General features: G+C 37.7%; 1 protein-coding gene across 3 annotated transcripts in view; it reads left to right on the plus strand.

The window, feature by feature from the left end:
- The window catches only part of LOC126370972 (uncharacterized), a 119,358-nt gene that overhangs the window by 94,793 nt on the left and 5,890 nt on the right, over positions 1-18,675 (plus strand). For 2 of the 3 annotated variants that reach the window (XM_050016146.1, XM_050016145.1), the window contains exons 2-5: positions 1,954-2,061; positions 12,217-12,384; positions 14,724-14,887; positions 15,355-15,568. In XM_050016146.1, the coding sequence (XP_049872103.1) occupies positions 2,001-2,061; positions 12,217-12,384; positions 14,724-14,887; positions 15,355-15,568 (607 nt within the window). In that variant the 5' untranslated portion in view covers positions 1,954-2,000. The remainder of the gene's footprint in view (positions 1-1,953; positions 2,062-12,216; positions 12,385-14,723; positions 14,888-15,354; positions 15,569-18,675) is intronic. The other variant, XM_050016147.1, reaches the window with a different exon arrangement.

Raw genomic sequence — 18,675 nt, forward strand, 5'->3', positions numbered from 1 at the left:
AGAATAAAATAAATTTATAATTTACGATAGACAGAGAAAGAAATAGGATCGGTTCGTAGTGCCTACTTTGTAGGCCGCGCCGCCGCCGCGCCGCCGCCGCGCCGCCGGCGTGCGGCGCGGGGCGCGCGGAGCGGGGCATGCGGAGCGGGGCGCGCGGCGCGGTGCGTGTGGCCGTTGACCCGTTCGAGCAGCTGTTGTCTCCATTACATCGAAAATTTTCGATAATTTGTCATTATTGTTTTTTTTATTGAAATTTGGGTTCTATGCAGCTAAAAGCACAATATGGAATTGAAAATAATTAAAAACAAAACTCAAAATTTCATGAATTTTGCGACGGAAAATTCCACTAGATATTAACTCAGAATCATGGTCTGAATCATCCCTTTCAGTATTCGTTACGATGTCACTAACACCCGGTATATACATATCCGTAGTATGCAGTGAGCAAAGTTTCAGTTGAAGCTACTTTACGAAGTTTACTTAAGACATATCTATAGCTGTTTACTTTACTACACACCTTATCTATATGAGCTTTCCAGTTACAATATTGATCAATGGTTAATCCTAAAAATTGTGTTTTGTTACATTCTTGTATATTCTGTCCATTATAAGTTATATTTAAGTGTTGTACTGTCTCATTATATTTACAAAATTGAATAAAGTTAGTTTTTGACATATTACAGGTCAAGTTATTATGTTGTAACCAATTTATTATAGAATTTAAAGTACTATTTACTTCATTTATGTAATCACTAACGCTATTCTTTTTACTGGAAGTTATGGCGACTGAAATGTCATCAGCAAACAATGTACATTCGTTCTTAGTGATATCGGGGAGGTCATTGATAAATAGTAAGAATAATAATGGTCCTAGTACACTGCCCTGAGGGACTCCATACGCGTTGACCATTTGTGAAGATCTGTAGGAGGTCATCATATTTTCGGTATTAATATTGACTATCTCAAAACACTGTTTACGGTTCTGGAGATAGGAAGATAACCAACTTAGCGCTAAACCTCTAATGCCGTAATTTTCTAATTTACGCAGGAGAAGACCATGTGGAACAAAATCAAATGCTTTTTGCATATCAAAAAATAAAACTAAAATTCTTTCTCTTTCATTTAAAGCTTCGCTCACGATCCGGAGGTCCCAGGTTCGAATCCCGGTGGGGACAAATCACAAAAATCACTTTGTAATCCCTAGTTTGGTTAGGACATTACCGGCTGATCACTTGATTGTCCAAAAAGTAAAAAGTTAAGCCGTTGGTCCCGGTTATTACTTACTGATGTAAGTACGTAGTCGTTACATGAGTCATGTCAGGGGCATATGGCGGCTCAGTAATAACCCTGACACCAAGGTTGACGGGGTTGGTAATTCACCTCACAATTCACACGACGGAAGAATAATGACAAGTTCTGTGTGCTACTTAAACTGGGGGTATATACTTTCAAGTGAACGATTTTAAAATGCGGATCGGTATAAAGAAACCTAACACTAGTATACCGGTTTATACACTAGCGACTGCAAACAGCGGCGAATGCTTACTGTCAGTCGATGTGTGATTTCTGTTTGCTACCTGTTTCTATTAGGTACAAGTAAGTAAGCACCAAAGTGGTAAAGATATATGTATTGTCCTTTGAATGTGATAATGAGAAAGCATGCTATTAAAGTGACCTATGCCGATGAAGGCATCAAGACAAACCTGTGAAAGTTAGTGATGATCGTAAAGCAATGTATGTGTAATATATAAAGTGTTATAAATAAATAAAAAATACTTATAACAATAACTCTCGTCTTTAATTCAAGGTGGATTGTAAAATTGATGAGAATATTTTTTTGTAACACACAATACATTATTATTTATACAGGTCGTTGCGGCAAACTGTCAAGTGTTAAAAAAAGTTTATGAAACATATTTTTTTTACTGAAGAAACATTTTTTTTTGTCCACAGGTAAATGGCGTGCGTGATACGTCAACACCTGTGATGTGCCCTCTAATATGCAGTGTGGCGGCTTCTACCTCGTGTGTCTCGCACTATGCTGCATTCATACCGAGTCTGGTAGGTATTTGATTTTTTTATTGGTAAATATTATCTAAAAAAAAAGAAGCGAAAGTAAAAAACCGAAAGTTGATGGTAGGGCTGGCAGAGGAAGACCAAAAAGGACTTACATTGACCAAATTGGAAATGTCCTTAGAAAAGGTTTAATACGATCTACTCTGAACCGGCGTGCGTGTATGAAGCGATTGATGAATGTGGCGGAAGCAAGAGAAGTGTGTCGGGATCGAAGCAAATGGAATTCTATAATGTCTGCTTACCCCGGTGGGAAATAGGCGTGAGTTTATGTATGTATGTATGTAAAGATTATATTAGGTACTTATTGTACTCTTGTACCTATGCCACAAACGTATAACGCAACATAAGCTAATGAGTCTCATGACTGTATCCCGGTAGTTAGAGGTACATCCATCGCAAGATGAGCTAGGTACCCACACGTCACCGAGCTTTCTGTTAGACCAACGTGAGCCACATGGCCGTCTATAAAATGCTCTAGCCAACTGTAAAAAAAACTGTACTCTAGATAAATTAACTCTTTAGTGCAAGTCCGGTACTGTGTTCGAACCGAGTCTCCCCTTCTGAGAAGCCAGCCGGTGAACCTCAGGACCACAGTGAATATCTAAACGTATCTCCGAAAGATAAAACAGTATTCATTACTTGTTTAGATATTCCACACGACGCGTACAGTTTGCCAAGCCGCATGGAGTCAGAGAGTGCAAACTATGAACCTAATGCGTATTAGGTCAGCATGTGCGAACTCTGACCCGACCACGTAGCCAAAATTTTCTCACTTCCATTAATTCAACACTAATGCTTACTTTTTTGTAGTTTTGAGTCGAACAGCATTAACACTTGTACAGACATACAACGTGGATGCTTTACGAAGAAAATTTATAACTAAATATCCAATAGATTCATTTACTGAATTTAAATCTCTGAATTCCGGGAAAATAAATGAAAATTTTCAGTAATTTAATTTTAAAAAGTCCTTTTAAAAGCTAGGCAACCATTTTACTTACGCAAAAGAAAATTCGTGGAATTCCGAATCAGCGATTCATGCCTATTATGGGACCGAATTTCCGGAAGCCAAAACGGTATAAAACAAAAGCAAGGGGTCGGACATTGACCTGACATACCTTTGAAACCTGACGTAATTTTTGAGATGATGACAAAGATATCATAAGAAATCTCAAACAAGTCTAACATACCTATTTTACACTGCCGTGGCGACCATGGAATAGGGTTCTGACCCCACCACTATCACTTTATCCATCTCATGAAAATCTTTATACATGTTCGCTAACAGAAAGCTCGGTGAAGTATGAGTACATAGTTCGTCTTGTGATGGATGTGCCTCTGACTCCAATAGGCTAGTTTCCAACTAGTCAAATCAATTACTTTGTACTAAATATCAAAACACGGAATTACTTTGTAATTTGTATGTAAAAGCACATTGTGACGTCATAGAAAACGTGATAAAATATCGGACTTATTGTTAAATTTTTCTTGATTAAAATTCATAAATAAGTTAAATAGAAGACAGTTGAGGAGCTCGGTAGCACAGCGGTAAACGCGCTCGGTCTGTGATTGTTGAAGTTAAGCAACTTTCGCAAAAAACCACAAAAAAAACAAGTTTTCATCTCGAGCTCCTCCGTGCTTTGGAAGGCACGTTAAGCCGTTGGTCCCGGCTGCATTAGCAGTCGTTAATAACCATCGATCCGCTCTGTGCTCGCGTGATGGTTTAAGGCCCGATCTCCCTATCCATCCATAGGGAAGGCCTGTGCCCCAGCAGTGGGGACGTTAATGGGCTGATGATGATAATGAGAAGACAGTGAATGTTTTTCTTTAGTTTTAGATCTTCTTCTTCTTCTATCGTGTGGATTGAGAGTGTCAGGGTTATTATTGAGCCGCCAAAGGCCCCTGACATGGCTCATGTAACGACTACTTACTTACATCATTAAGTAGTAACCGGGACCAACGGCTTAACGTGCCTTCCGAAGCACGGATCATCTTACTTTTTGGACAATCAGGTGATCAGCCTGTAATGTCCTAACCAAACTAGGGATCACAAAGTGATTTTTGTGATATGTCCCCACCGGGATTCGAACCCGTAGTTTTAGATCTATCTGTCTTTATTTAGTAATCAGTATTTTTATAATTTATTTTGAACCTAGTACACGACCCAATTGGTATATAGTCGTGAGCTTATGTTACGTTACGTTCGCTGGTTAAAAATCATCCTGACCTGGCTCAGCTTTAAAACACCCTGAATTTAATTGCGGTAAGTTTTCTTATCCCCTCCTCAACCTACTCTATCACTTACATTCGCTTGATAAATCGAGTACGGTCACGAGCATTAATATGTATACACATTGGTACCACATTCACACACATTAACTTTTTTGACAAATTAAACCGTAAGTCTCATTAAATGTCAAATATGATCGTGCGACAGGGTTCTAAAGTGGGTACATGATGACTGTACGCTTCAAAGTAGTAATAATAACTGTTCATCAATTACAATTATTCTTGTTGAAACTCTCGTCGGTAAACTCTATACATTAAATATTAAGGTACCTAGAAGATCGGCATTCTAAGATTAGAACAACTACTAGGTGGTGATAAGGTATCTCAATGTTACTATGCTAAAGTGCTCCTTCGAACAATCCATAGTTATTTCATTCGTTATGTACACGTATTATTCATCCTACATGGATATGAGCTGAGTGATAAAGACTTATTAAATTTATATTTTATATGGGAAGCCCACAGGCGATTTTCCATTTTTGTTGGATGAATAAAAATTTGCATTTAAAAGCTTGTCAATAATTATAATGCAACAATGGACGGTAACCACTGAAGCATTTTAAAAATATTTTGTGGCCGGATATTTTTAATATTTCAACATACAAAGTTACAACATTCAAAGTTTTGTCAATTAATGTAGAAAACTTCTCGAGGAACAAGTTACCACGTAGCTAGAACTATCCTTTTTCATGTTGGAACCCAATTTTTCACGAAAACATAATATGAAAGTGCGCCACTAAACTTGGCACATTTTGATATTCACCCATATATATAGTGTTACTTTGATTGCAATAGGTAATGAAACAAACTCAAACTCAAAAACATTCCCTTCTATGATGTTTTTAATATATTCGTTGTGTTTTTCTAAGTGTCCAATAATCTTGTCTACTTACTTATATAGGTACTGAGGTAAAAAGTAGCCAGAGCCGACTTCTTATATATGCAACATGTACTTCGAAAGAGATCATTTTACTTTTGGACAATCGGGTGATCAGCTTGCAGAGTCCTAACAAAACTAGAGATCACAAAGTGATGACAAGAGTCCACGTAATATCAGCGTCGTGGTTCACGCCGCCACTTGTGCTCAGTGAGGCCCTTTATCTCAGAAAATCCACCACCACCTTATGATAATTTCGACGAAAATCCGTCTTACTTTTTGGTAATTGATTTGTGAAAATCTGATATGATGTTATTGTCTTCTTTATGCGTGTGGCGCCCTTTTTAATAAACTATTTGTATTCTTTTCTATTATGTTCTATTCCATTTCATTCCATTCCATTCTATTCTGTTTGATGATCGTGAGCCCAATGCTTAACCATTGGACCACGAAGCTTGCGTTTTATGATGGCTAATTATGTTGGAGTGGAATATTTCTTTACGACAAACGCCCGGTATGATAAGCATCTAAACGCATTGTATGTTTCTTCTTTACACCCTGTCCAGTAGAGAAGAAAGTTTAGTCGATAGCATAGAAATAGTATATTCAATGCTGATAAAGTCAACATGTTACGGAAGTTTTGTCTTTGCGTTATGTAAGCGCTGAGCGTAAACAACTGGATCGATAACTTTGATTATGCATCATAGTGCACACAGTAGTAATCTGGGATCAGTGAGGGACTTTCCAGGCTATGTTCCCCAAAAAAACTGTAGATGGCGCTGTACAGTTTTGATTGTATTGTTTGTATGCTCTTTATTGTTTTAAAATACAAAGGAAATTTACATATGATTTATCGTTACATAAAGAATAGGCGAGCTTATCTCTAATTGGGATTTCTTCCGGCTAACCTTGGACAGCTTGGGAGAAACTCAGTGGGTCGGTGTTAACACGCAATAAATGAGCTGATAACTATGAGTTACAAGTAAACTAAATGTATACTTATTGCTAATATTGCTAAACACGTACATAGACAACTTATGATTTATTATATTAATGACATCTTAGGACTTCGTATCAACAGTGGCTGCAAGTTGTCTTTGATTACTTGTGGCTCTGCCCACCCCATTTGGGATTACGGGCGTGAGTTTATGTATGTATGTATGTATATTAATGACACAATGAATGAATGAATGTTTGTTAATGTGGCGTTCAATATTGAAATAAATATCTTTCTTTCTTAATAATAATAATAGTTTGTCTTCGTTTAACCTTCTAATTTCATGGATAACACATATAATGCATCTTTTATCTTTGTTTTTGGGTATAAATGATGACCCTTGTTATTACACCCAGGCATAATACATCTACCGCACATTATTATTTTGATCGAAATAAAGAGAAGACATAACTGACCCAAATATCAAGTAACAATTATTTTCATATATTATATACCTCTGCCATTACATTATATTTTGTACATGTACGCCGAGCAATGAGTTAATATGTAATTATCATGTTTAATTTTAACAGCGCCATCTATATTGTTTTTGGAGAACATAGATAGCCTGAAAAGTTCCTCATTGTACTATCATAGTGTAAAATATTCTAGCAAAATGAACTGATGTTAGTTATGTGAAATGTAAGCGCGCTTCATGTCGACAATCCAAGATGTTGTTCATGTAACGTAGTTTCTACGTTGATAGATGGAATCGTACCTATGATTGGCTAAAATTTTAATGAATTTGCAGAAGTTGCCAGTTTCTACCAATAACAGGATTGAATATTGTAATGTCAATATAGAAACTGACTTACAGGATTAGACCTCAGATTGGAACGAGCAGAAACCGTGACTTATCAAATACATGGGTCAAATGCTTGTATTTTCTAGTCTAAATCTGGAAAATATGCAAAGGAGCAGAGGATGACTTGTAAATGCAATGGATAAAGGTCACCACGCACTGGTGTGATACTGGAAGCGTTACGTTACGGGAAGCGGAAATTTGCATTCAAACTGGAATAGTTATACCAAAAATCCTCTCCTCTGAATGTATCTGGAATCAACACTAAATGTAAGACCTTCAGTCAGGGCTCTTCCGGCCGTTGCGATCATATCAAAAAACGCAATGACCCAATTCGCGCCCAGCTGGCAACATCAAGTATGTTTTGAGGTCACGTTATAGCCTCAGGTCTCCTCTCCATGCTGTTATACAGCTAATTAGGTGCAACTGCAATGAGATAAGTTAAAAATATGTCGTCATACAAAGAGATGAATTTCAGGGCTTTAATAAAGTCACTCATAAAAATATATGAGATTGTCATGTCCCCTCATAATCACCTCATGCCACTGTCAATTGTCATAATTGTTTGCAACGTGGCTTACCCCTGAAGGGAGTGGAATAGCTTTTCATTAATTCAATCTTTCAATGTAATTTTTTTACCGAAATTTTCTACGTCGTAAGTATCTTTATGAAAATAATGTTGGTAATTACACTCAATACATGAACAACGAAACAAACACAAATTTCGTATTTAAGTAGATACATTAGCAAATTCTCCGTAGAAAACTTCGAAGGCAACAGATTACAATACAAAACGCTTACACCGAGGGATTCAGAGTTTAATGGATAGGTAATCCCGGATTTCGAATAAAACTAACTACGGTACTGAACGCGTTGTGGATTTTCTTTAGAATTCTAGTAGTTTACTATAAGTAATCTAAGGTACATTAGACGTTTGAACTTTCAAAAAAAGTATGTTACAGACGTTGTAGTTTATTTACCACTGCTATCCTTTGATCTCGATATTCGGCAATAAACATCATCTCTTTCGTATATTGTATATTTAACAATATTAATATAGAATCAGAATCATTTATTCAACGTAGGTAATTATCATGGATAAACTTGTTGAAGGTCAATGTAACATTTTTGAATTTACGTCATTTCGCAATGTGTTATGGCTGAGGAGAAGAAATGACAAGAAACTGCAACAGCAACACATCTTTTAAAAACCCATTAAGGGTACATTACAAGTTATTTAATAACTATAGGAACATATTTAATACCAGACATTTTTATCATTTAGGTAATCATTAATATTATAATAAGATTTTTTACATAATGTAAGCTTCACGTGAGCTTTAAATTTATTCTCTGACAAATTTAAAATACTATCTGGTATTTTATTGTAAAAACGTATACATAACCCTAAAAAAGGTGAATTTAATTTACTTAATCTAGAATTTTGAATAGCAAATTTATATCTTTCTAAACTTCATTCCTCTAGGCTTAGCCCTGTCTAACGGTTCAAAATAGGTCATCCAATATTCTAACGACTATTTAATACACGATCATAAATTTAATACTATTTTTGCAGTCATAATTAGGTCTGTTCATTGTAACATTGTTTTTTGTCTTTCCCGACATTGGATAAAACAAAAAGTGAAGCAACAATACGGGGCGAAGATTAATATTATCCGAAGTAAGATTTCCAATTCCGAAGCGGGATTAAAACTTGAGGGGATTCGATAACAAGAAAGATACACAAAGATATTTGATTAAAACACAACAACAAGGCTTTTAGCTGACATCTTTTTTAAGCTAACAGGTACGTTGGTCTTTGCTGTTTTTCTTTGTAAAATAATATTTATATTGTACTAAAAACGCCGTCCCAAGTATATTTGACTTGTTGGAGAAAGTTTTCCTAGAGATACTCGGTTTTGATAGGTTTCAAAATAAAACCAATTTGGATTATATATTTTGGTTTTTGTATAGGTAGTCTTGTAAGGGCAAAACTCTTGTAAGAAAATATGTACATTACCGATTGCCCTGAAAACTAAACAGCAAAACACATTATAAGTTTTTGTTATTTTCAGTCTTGCAGATAAGTATTAAATTTATATTTATGATATATTTATTCAATAATAAACGAATTTTTCATAGTAAATAATATAGAATTAAAAGTAAGTATAAGTAAATCAAAGTTCATGTTATTAAGAACAGTGTTGTAAACTTATATTGAAGACATTGCAAGAAGGCGAGCGCTAGCAAAGTGCCTGATCGTCTGCAAGGAAAACTTTAAACTTACTTACTGGAAATCGGTAGCTAGTACAACCTTTCAAATGTTTGTCAAAGTTTGAATGATGTTTAGGTGAAGGTTTATATAATGATTAGCGTGAATAATAATTAACAAATAAAAATATATTTTGCACCAAAAATGAACAATTACAGAATTAAAAGACTTCTCAAGGTACATGGCAATTGGTGGCTTAATCGCTTTTAGAATTTTCTTCTATACGACCGTTTATTTAAATTAAGGTTAATAATTATTGTACTAATGTGTTATTTGTGTATTTAAAATATCTATTGTTGATGATTTTAAGGCAGATTTATAAAAGATTAGATTTCAAGCATGTTCTTTTAATTATAAATTATTTAATATTCGCACGCTATATGGTTGAGTGATGGACTTTTTTGTTACAATATATTAAGATCTTTTGTACCACTATATGGAAAATATTTATTTCATTTCGTTTCGTTTCATATTATTTTATTTCATTTCATTTTACGTTGACTCGGCATCCTATCCTGATAGGCTTAAATTTAGTTTTTAGATTTAGGCTTGTGCTTGTCTTTTAACCACGGATCCCCAGTTTCGATAAGACATTGCAGACTGATCACCCAATGTCCGAATGTAGGATGATTTGTGCTTCGGAAGGGGCATTATGTATTCGGTCCCGGCTACTACTTACCTAAGTATGCAGTCGTTACATGAGCCATATCAGAGGCCCATTTCAAATGAAACCCTTATATAAGGGCTGATGAGATCGGGCATTGATTTCTCAACCCACGCGAGAAGAGAAGAACCACCGATAATTTACCGGAGAAAAGCAATATAATTTTGAATCTATTCAAAGTATTCGGTTTCTCTAGTCTGCTCCGCACTACCCAAATCCCCTGGTAGTTGCGGCTTTCGAATACATCCCGCTTAGGGACGGTACTGAAAAGTATCGGCGTCCGAAGGACGCAATATACAATCGCGACGACCCGGTCACTCTAGCCATAGAGGCGGCCAATCAGCTCGCGACACCAAACACTTCAGGACTCTGATACCGATACCGACCCCGCCAGCTTTCCCTCATTCAGCGCTTATCGCTTACGACTCACTAGTGTCGATTAATTCTTTCAAATATTTTTCCTCTCAGACCCCGCCCTGACCCGAGATTCGCGCCCAACTGGGCACCCTCAGGCCTGTTGTTTTAAACGTTGTACCGGGTGAGATCCTTCAGTGCTCCCCATTAGTCCGGCCAAGTAGTTAATGCCATCTGCGGCAAATCTACAACAGCGGCAAGTCACGTCAAATAAAATGTGTTCTCTAGAACCTATTTAGAAGTGCCGCTTTGCCCCTGCGTGCGAACGAGACAGAAAGTCCCTTACTCCTTATGTTTTAAATAGCCTAGAGTGATTCTCAGAGTGTGCAAAGAAGGGTTGAAGTAATCCAAGCTCGGGGCGGAGAGTGTCCCTTCTGTTCATAGTATTATTATTTATACTCCGTCAAAGTGTCACCTAAAACTGAACACCCAAACCACAAAATAAACGTACAACGTTAGCTTTGGGATTCCATTTATCACCCTTTGAAGAGGAAATTGTAACGTACAAACACAGACTGTCACCCACATTCTAGCCTTAAAACATTGCCTTAGACAGGGCTTAAATCTACCACAAATTGCTATTTGCCTTTGGCCTAGGTAAACTTAATTTAGACTTAGACAAAACACGGAACTGCCTTCCCAATGTTATTGACCTCTCACACAATGCGGGGTTGGTTGAAAGAGATCTCTGTAGAGATAAGTCCAATAGGTACTTTTGTACCTCTTTTTGTCATTAATATTATATTAATGTGAACAGTAAAGTGTAAATGAATTGTCTATTAATTTACGTGGTTTTAATGTTAAGAATTATGTATAAGAATTCCAATTAAATTGCAAGCCAGCTACGAAATAGCAACTTGGATCCAGTTTTAGTGCGGTTGGCATAACCGCATCCATTACAGTCGGTTTGTAGTTTGTATGATAATTATGTCAACTGCACTAAACATGCATCTAAGCTGCAATTTTTCAAGGCGCTCGCAGTTCAAATGCCTGCAAAAGCCGTAATAATAGTAAATAGAAAGGAAGATATAAAGAAAACTGACTGCTATCACCACATTTCAGACAGAATGAAAAATTGCCAATATGCTCCACGCTATGCTGCGGAAAATGGAGACATAGATTGTCAAAATGCCTGACGTCTATTCCGACCGTCTCGTAAATAATATGAATTCCATATTTAAATGTATCATAGTGAGTTAGTGTAATGTGAACTGTTTAATAGTATCAACATTAATTAAACACATTCGGGTTGAAATTGACTGAAATACCATCATATAATACCATCAACCTTTGAAACTGACTGAAATACCATCATAACAGTATTTATGACTCGGCACGGGCTTCAATTGACAGCACTTTCCATCCCTTTCATGTTGCGTGTATTCTTTTTTTTTTCAGTTTTTATGCGCTCATCTGAAGCACATGTCATTTTGCACAAAACAATAGTTTTATTGCGGATTTCACAATCATATTTAGTACAATTTTGCAAAGCTTTCGGATTTTTTTTATTTTTTTAGTTATAGAATAATTGAATAAAGGCCTTTTACCCGGCACAGAAATAAAGTAATTTATGAGATAAGAATAAAATGCTCGATACAGTTTGTCGCTAAGGTCGGCGACAATTTCCGATGAAGAAATAGAAGGATCACCACATATTACAATCAGTGAACATACAGCATGCATTATATGTTATGCCTATTTATACATACAGTTTGCTAATACTCTGAAGAAACACCGAAAAAAATTTTCGCTTGGAGATGCCCTCGTCCAGTAGCCAGGATATATTTAGCTGATGACGATGCTAAACAAAGTCGTTTTTCTCCAGAACCCCTGCGCTTCTCAGAAGATTATCGCTCGAATGTCAGGAGGCGTCGAAGCGATGAAAAGGACGGCCTCGCTCTGTCCAGAGAGATATTCAAAAACATCACGAAACATCTCCGTGAAAACATCAGACGCGAGGGAGCAACTGACAAGAACGATCATTTGTTACAGAGTGAGTATCGATTCGTTCAATGTTATGTTGTATCTCGAGTGTTATAAAAAGCAAGAGGGGAACGATAACGTCGAGTTTTCGTTTTGTACAAATACCAGACACATGAGTAATGGTTTTAGATATAGGAATTGTGTTTGTAATAATCGTTCCAAAAGAATTATCTTTGCTTTGTAGTTCAAAATTATTTTTTTTTATTACCGGCCATTGTCAATAATCTGTCTAATTTACCCATTTATTTTGATACAACATAAATAAGTATCAAAAGTTACATTAGTATGCAAACCCTATGGACAAGATAGATTTTGGAAACGACCGTTAGACGCATCGCAATACGAAAAGGCAAATTCACAAACGTGATTTCAAACAAATCACGTGCTTTATTTTATGGTTCACTATGTCTCCGTTAAGACGTTGTTCCTGAATATAAAGACAGTCAATGACCCCATTGTCTCAAGTACGGATTGGTCCCGAATCGTAAAGTTTATTGCACGGTAATTTTCAGCAAAAATAAGTGATTTTATCGAGATACTTACTGAATTTTGGCATTATGGAGAACGTCAAACGAGAAGCATTTGATTTTATGTATGTAAAGAAAAATGTCAGCGCACTTATACTACAGTGGACACAAAAGTATAACTGAATCCTTGAAGCTCCACCCATCATCACGCATTGGAGACAATAGTTTTTACTATTGGAACCAAGCAGTTAACCCACAGTCAGAAAGGATTATTTGATATATCAGATGATGATGATGATGATATATTTGATGTGTCAGGATATTTTATTTGTGAGAACCTTTAATGTGTTCTGAGGTTGTTATTCCAGTCTTTAATTTTTGTTTTTGATAACTATTGATTCTCCTAGAATGATAATCAAAATATTCATAATGCATATTAAAAGGCGATTATCCAGTTCTCGTATAAAGTAAGATTGAAAGAATTGATCAAATTTCCTTTAGATTAATATTAAGTGAGATAAAAGAGTGTTTTATAGAGGCCATTGTGCTGTCGTCATGCGTGAATATATAAATGATATTTAAGCTAAATATCACAACAAAGTCTTCAGTAAATTCCAGCATAATGTAAGCAAAGGTCAATTGATTCAGTTCATTCCTCGAGGTTACTATGTATTTACTTGAAAGTTCACCATTATACCTACCTATACGTACAAGTTTATATTTTAAACTGATTGATATTAAAAGAAAAAACGTGTGAGCACCTAAGCTTTTAATGATCATCGTTATGTACAAGTGTACATACCGCACAATATGTAATAATAATTATTTTCATTTGAAATTACTAAGAATTTATTCTATAAAATGTTTTCTTTCTGACCGACTTTGCTAATTTATATTCCGTTTTCTTTTTATTATTTTACTTGTGTAAAGGTTATGCTAATGCCTGAAATATTGAATTCCCTGCCGAGACGTCTGTTTTCCTTGCGCAATTCAATCTGGATCTCTTTAGAGCTGTGGTATACTTACTACCTTTATACCGGCGAATTTGTCGACATGACTTTCGGTTACCTTTTCAATTATACGTAATGTAGTACCTACTCTACATTTCTTCCTGAAAAGTGCCCTATATCTGTGTCTATTATTCTACTTTTGTCCTCATTCGGCCATCGACATCTATATATGTACAGGCGTTAAATGGCAGCAGAGAAACTGAATTACTTTCGTATTTATAATCTACTATCGACTTTATCTCATTAACGGCCTCCGTGGTCCAGTGGTTGAGCGTTGGGCTAACGATCCGGATGTCTTGGGTTCGAATTCCGGTGGGGAAAAATCACAAAAATCACTTTGTGATCTCTAGTTTGGTCAGGACATCATACACTGATCACCTGATTGTCCGAAAGTAAGACGATCCATGCTTCGGAAGGCACATTAAGCCGTTGGTTCCGGTTACTACTGATGTATGTACGTAGTCGTTACATGAGTCATGTCAGGGCCTTAGGCAGCTTAATAGTAACCCTGACACCAAGGCTGGTGAGGTTTGTAATCCACCTCACAACCCACACAATATAAGAATTAAGGAACGAAACATAATGATACATACGCGTACTTGGGTGAAGTGTTGTTATGTTTATGTACCTACATAAATTAGAGATTTATCTTATATTTCAATATTACTGTGACCCTGTTAGTCATATTTTCCTTTTTCCCGTACTACAGTTCATAATTCATTAATGCCAGCCTGCTGAAGGTCGGATAAACGGGCTGACGGAATATGCTTAGCTATTAACAGGATACTGTTTTAGTATGAAATCCTAATGAATACATTAATAAGGAAAATCTTATAAGCATCATTTGATTAATATAGCCCAATTGTTCCCAGGCAAGGTAGAAGAATCAAGGCACTATGTACCTTACCAAGGGTACCACCATCACGAACACCATTGGGGACCTTATTTCGAAGAAGAAAAGGTCTCGCACATCTCAGCACATGTGGGCTCAGAAGCCTTACTCAACTGCAGAGTATCGATGCTGAAAGATAAAACGGTAAATACCTCTAATGTATTTTTAAGTAGCGTTCAGTACTATGACGGCAGTCGTTTAACCAAGCGGGAAACACAGATTTAAAAATGCTAAACACTGCTGGCGACAGCTGTAAGGCGCTTGAGTGGGTTTATACTTATAATTCTAGCTTGATGTATAGGTAGTTTATAGCAATGAAATTAATTATAACTTCTTATATACTTAGTATAAAAGCGTAATCATTAGAAAACTCTTTGAAAATTAAGATTTTATTTAATTTATACTCTAAATCACTAACTATACCACTTTAGAACGTGATATGGCTGGTGTAATTTTGAAGAATAATCATAGATGCCCTCTTAAACATCCTTACGCCGCACATTGCCGATAGCAAAGTGTGTAATGCTTCTAAACTGTGACGTAATATTCGTATGGATATATTATTATTATAGACAGTTACAGAAATAATGTAAAATTATTTTTTTTATCAGGTAATGTGGTTGCGGAACACGACGGATTCTGCACAATTGCTCACAGTCGGGCCGGCTACATATGCTGGTGACAGCAGAATAGCTGTCAAATTCCAATACCCAAACAATTGGAGACTAAGTATGAACCCGGTGAAAGGTTCTGATGCTGGCCTCTACATGTGCCAAATATCCACTCACCCTCCGAGGACGATATTTGCAAATTTAACTGTATTGCGTAAGTATTTCGAATTGAACATACACACATAAACGCACGGCCATAATAATAGGGTGGGAAGACAACTTGCAGCCTCAGTAGACACAAAATAAGATGAATGTGATGAACCGTATGGTAATCTATTATCGAGACATCGTTTCATCGCCCACAGAAAAACAAATCGACACCCCAAACGAATAAAGGCGTAATAGCAAAACATCAATTTTACAGGAGAGCAAAAAAACACTAAAATCGTTATAGCTCTGTTGCTAATTATCCGAGAATATCGAAACATACATCAGCGTACGCATCAAAAAATAATGTATCCAGTGCATAATCAATGATTGTGTTCAAGTAACACATTCATGTAAAATAGCTGAAAAACCATTTTAAATTTTTATTCGTCTAAAGATATTGACATATTTTTTTTGTAAACGTTAACACGCCTTTATTCGTTTGAAATATATCAAGACACCTAAAGGTAATGTATCTTTACATGACTTATTGACTGAAAATGTCATCGACTGGCTGTTTCGTAACCGTGAATTACGCCTTTATTCGTCTAACCTTAGTAATTAACCTAGAGCGTATTCATTCAACACTACTTTTTTCGTCAGTTATAAAATAAAATATTATATCGTAAGATTATCTTACGATGAAAAAATAATGACAAGTTTTGTGTGAATAACGATGTCAAAATTAAAAAAAAATGTATTTAATATAAAAATATTAAAAATAATAGGCATAAACTACATAATTTGGTTTCCTTAAAACCTCATCCTATAAATTGTGATAAATTTTAGCCAAAAAAGAGTCCTCGTCATACTTTTTTCGCAAGATTAGTATGAAATACACTTATCATTGCCAGTTTTTGTTTCTGAGCACTGGGGACCATTAAAATTGAAGCAAAATAGTAATTTAATGATTGGTTTTATTCATTTAGACATCACAGATTTTTTCTATTTAGTTTTAATCATAATAAAAGCTCAAAACTTTTAAATAACAATCGGTCATTCCTCCACAAGGAACTAAATGAAACATAAATTCTTCTAGAGATCAATCTTAAACTTTTAGATAATTAAAAAAATATTTTTTATTGTACTTTAGGACTAGAAATAATTTCTTGATTGTGAAAAGAAATCTAAACATAAAAATAAAGAGATTCACTCACAAAATAATTAACAATCATAGAAATCAATAGTAGTAACCAACGAATTAGTCATGTAACATAAAATCAACAATGTCTCATAAAAAAACTTAAATATGTAGTTTTAAATCCTCTTCTTCTCAAACAAACATTTTCTTCATTTCAAACATTTACGAAAAATAAAATAATATTGAAAATCAATAAACGTGGTTATAAAAAAAATATAATTATGAACTATCTTCGTCGTCACTGGCCCTGATCGGTTGCTCTTGATCATCAGTGGAAAATAAAGTATTATAAAATAAAACCTTTGATAATGACTAGGGATACAAGCCGAGTCACATAGCTCCGTCAAGTCGTTGTGCAGTGGCCGAGGAATAGGTAGCGGTGCTTGATAAGCTAGGCTAAGGATAGGCATTGACTGTTGCAACTGAAAATCTGTTTCCTTCAACTTTTGCGTTAGAAATGACGAAATACATTTGCTCTGGCGTATAAATAATTTGATATTTTTTGGCCCTTTCTACGCACGCATGCATTGTGTCACCTTCAGATTGGCTGTGGCCAGTTTCAAAAAATCTGTGAGTGATATTCACCGGTAGAGTTCTGCATGCATGTTGTAACATTGCAAAGATGAAACGATTTCGGTTCTGACCAACACATGAGTCTGAGTATAGCGAAACTTCCCGTTTATCCTTTTTCACCTCTCAACAGAGATTAATAAAGTGCCACAAGCAACTTCCTATTTCGATGGCACCACGCTTAGCAATTTGCTGATGCCAAATCGCAAAAAAACCTTGTCACAAATCGTTTCCACGGCGAGTGGCGGAGGCGGAATGAATGAAAGCGCGGGGAAGAGCAGTTGGCAGGGAGTGCGGGGGGCATTCGCCGTCGGTTGCTTCTTCTCGTCGCGGGCGAAGCCCGCGGCGGGGAGACGTCCTCGGGGCTATGCCCCCTTGACGTGGCCTCAGTCGCCGCCCGCAGAAACGGGCGTGGCACGTGGATGGGACACGGCGGGCGATAATCGCCCCTCCGTGAGCCCGATGGTAAGTCATGTCCGAGGTGCCGCCAGCGAGGTCGAGCCCACCGGGTGGTTCCCTGTTGGAGGAGGCCCAGTGAGCGCCCGTCAGCTGGCGGTGGTGTCAGTCCGGTGAAGCTGCTCCGTCGCCGGAGCAGCTGGCGTCAGTTGGGCTGGAGGGGGGGAGAGGACTGCTTCCACTGCCACTGGAAACGTCAACTCATCCCCCGGGGGTGGCCACCATCCTAACTACTCGACGGGGAGTAGTGGATGTGGGCAGCCCCGTTCCAGTCCGGTGTTGGTGTTCAGTGCCCACCGGTGAGTTGGCCCAGCAGTGATGCCAGGCCTCCCACGATGATGGGCACAGGGTCAATCCGGGAACGAATGGCGGCCAGTACGTTGTGGAGCAGCTGGATAGTCTGCTCCAGTACTTCCAGCTTCTCGCTGGAGGGGGCCGGTGGTATCTCCGCGCGGGGCTTCGCCTTCTTCCCCTTGGTAGGGGCGGCGACCGCTTGGTTCGGCGTCGGAGTTGGCGCTGGCTGCTGCTCGACGATGGTGGTGGCAGTGGGGGCCGGTTTTGCCCTTTTGCGGATGCGCTTAGGTCTCTGCGGCTTGGGCCCGGCTGGGCCGTTCGCCGCGGCCATAAGCGAGCTCCGCGCGGTCGGATCGATGTTGGGGTCCACTGTGGAGGCTGCTGATGGGATAGCTCCTCTCGCGCCGGTCATGGGCGCCGCACCCGCCTTGGTGTTACGCAGCTCGCGTAACTTGACCGGGCAGGAAGAGCTATTCGCCGGGTGTGTTCCCCCGCAGTTTACGCAGGTTGCCGGAACTTTCCGGGGGCGCAGGCACTCCTGGGCCGTTTTTCACCACAACGGACACAGGCGGCAGGGCGGTGGCAGTTATGGCTGCTATGCCGGAACTGCTGGCAGCGGTGGCACTGCGCTGCTCCTCTTCGTCCCCTCCACG

This window comes from Pectinophora gossypiella, chromosome 11 (genome assembly GCF_024362695.1).
Source record: "Pectinophora gossypiella chromosome 11, ilPecGoss1.1, whole genome shotgun sequence".
In the NCBI taxonomy this organism is placed as follows: Eukaryota; Metazoa; Arthropoda; class Insecta; order Lepidoptera; family Gelechiidae; genus Pectinophora; species Pectinophora gossypiella.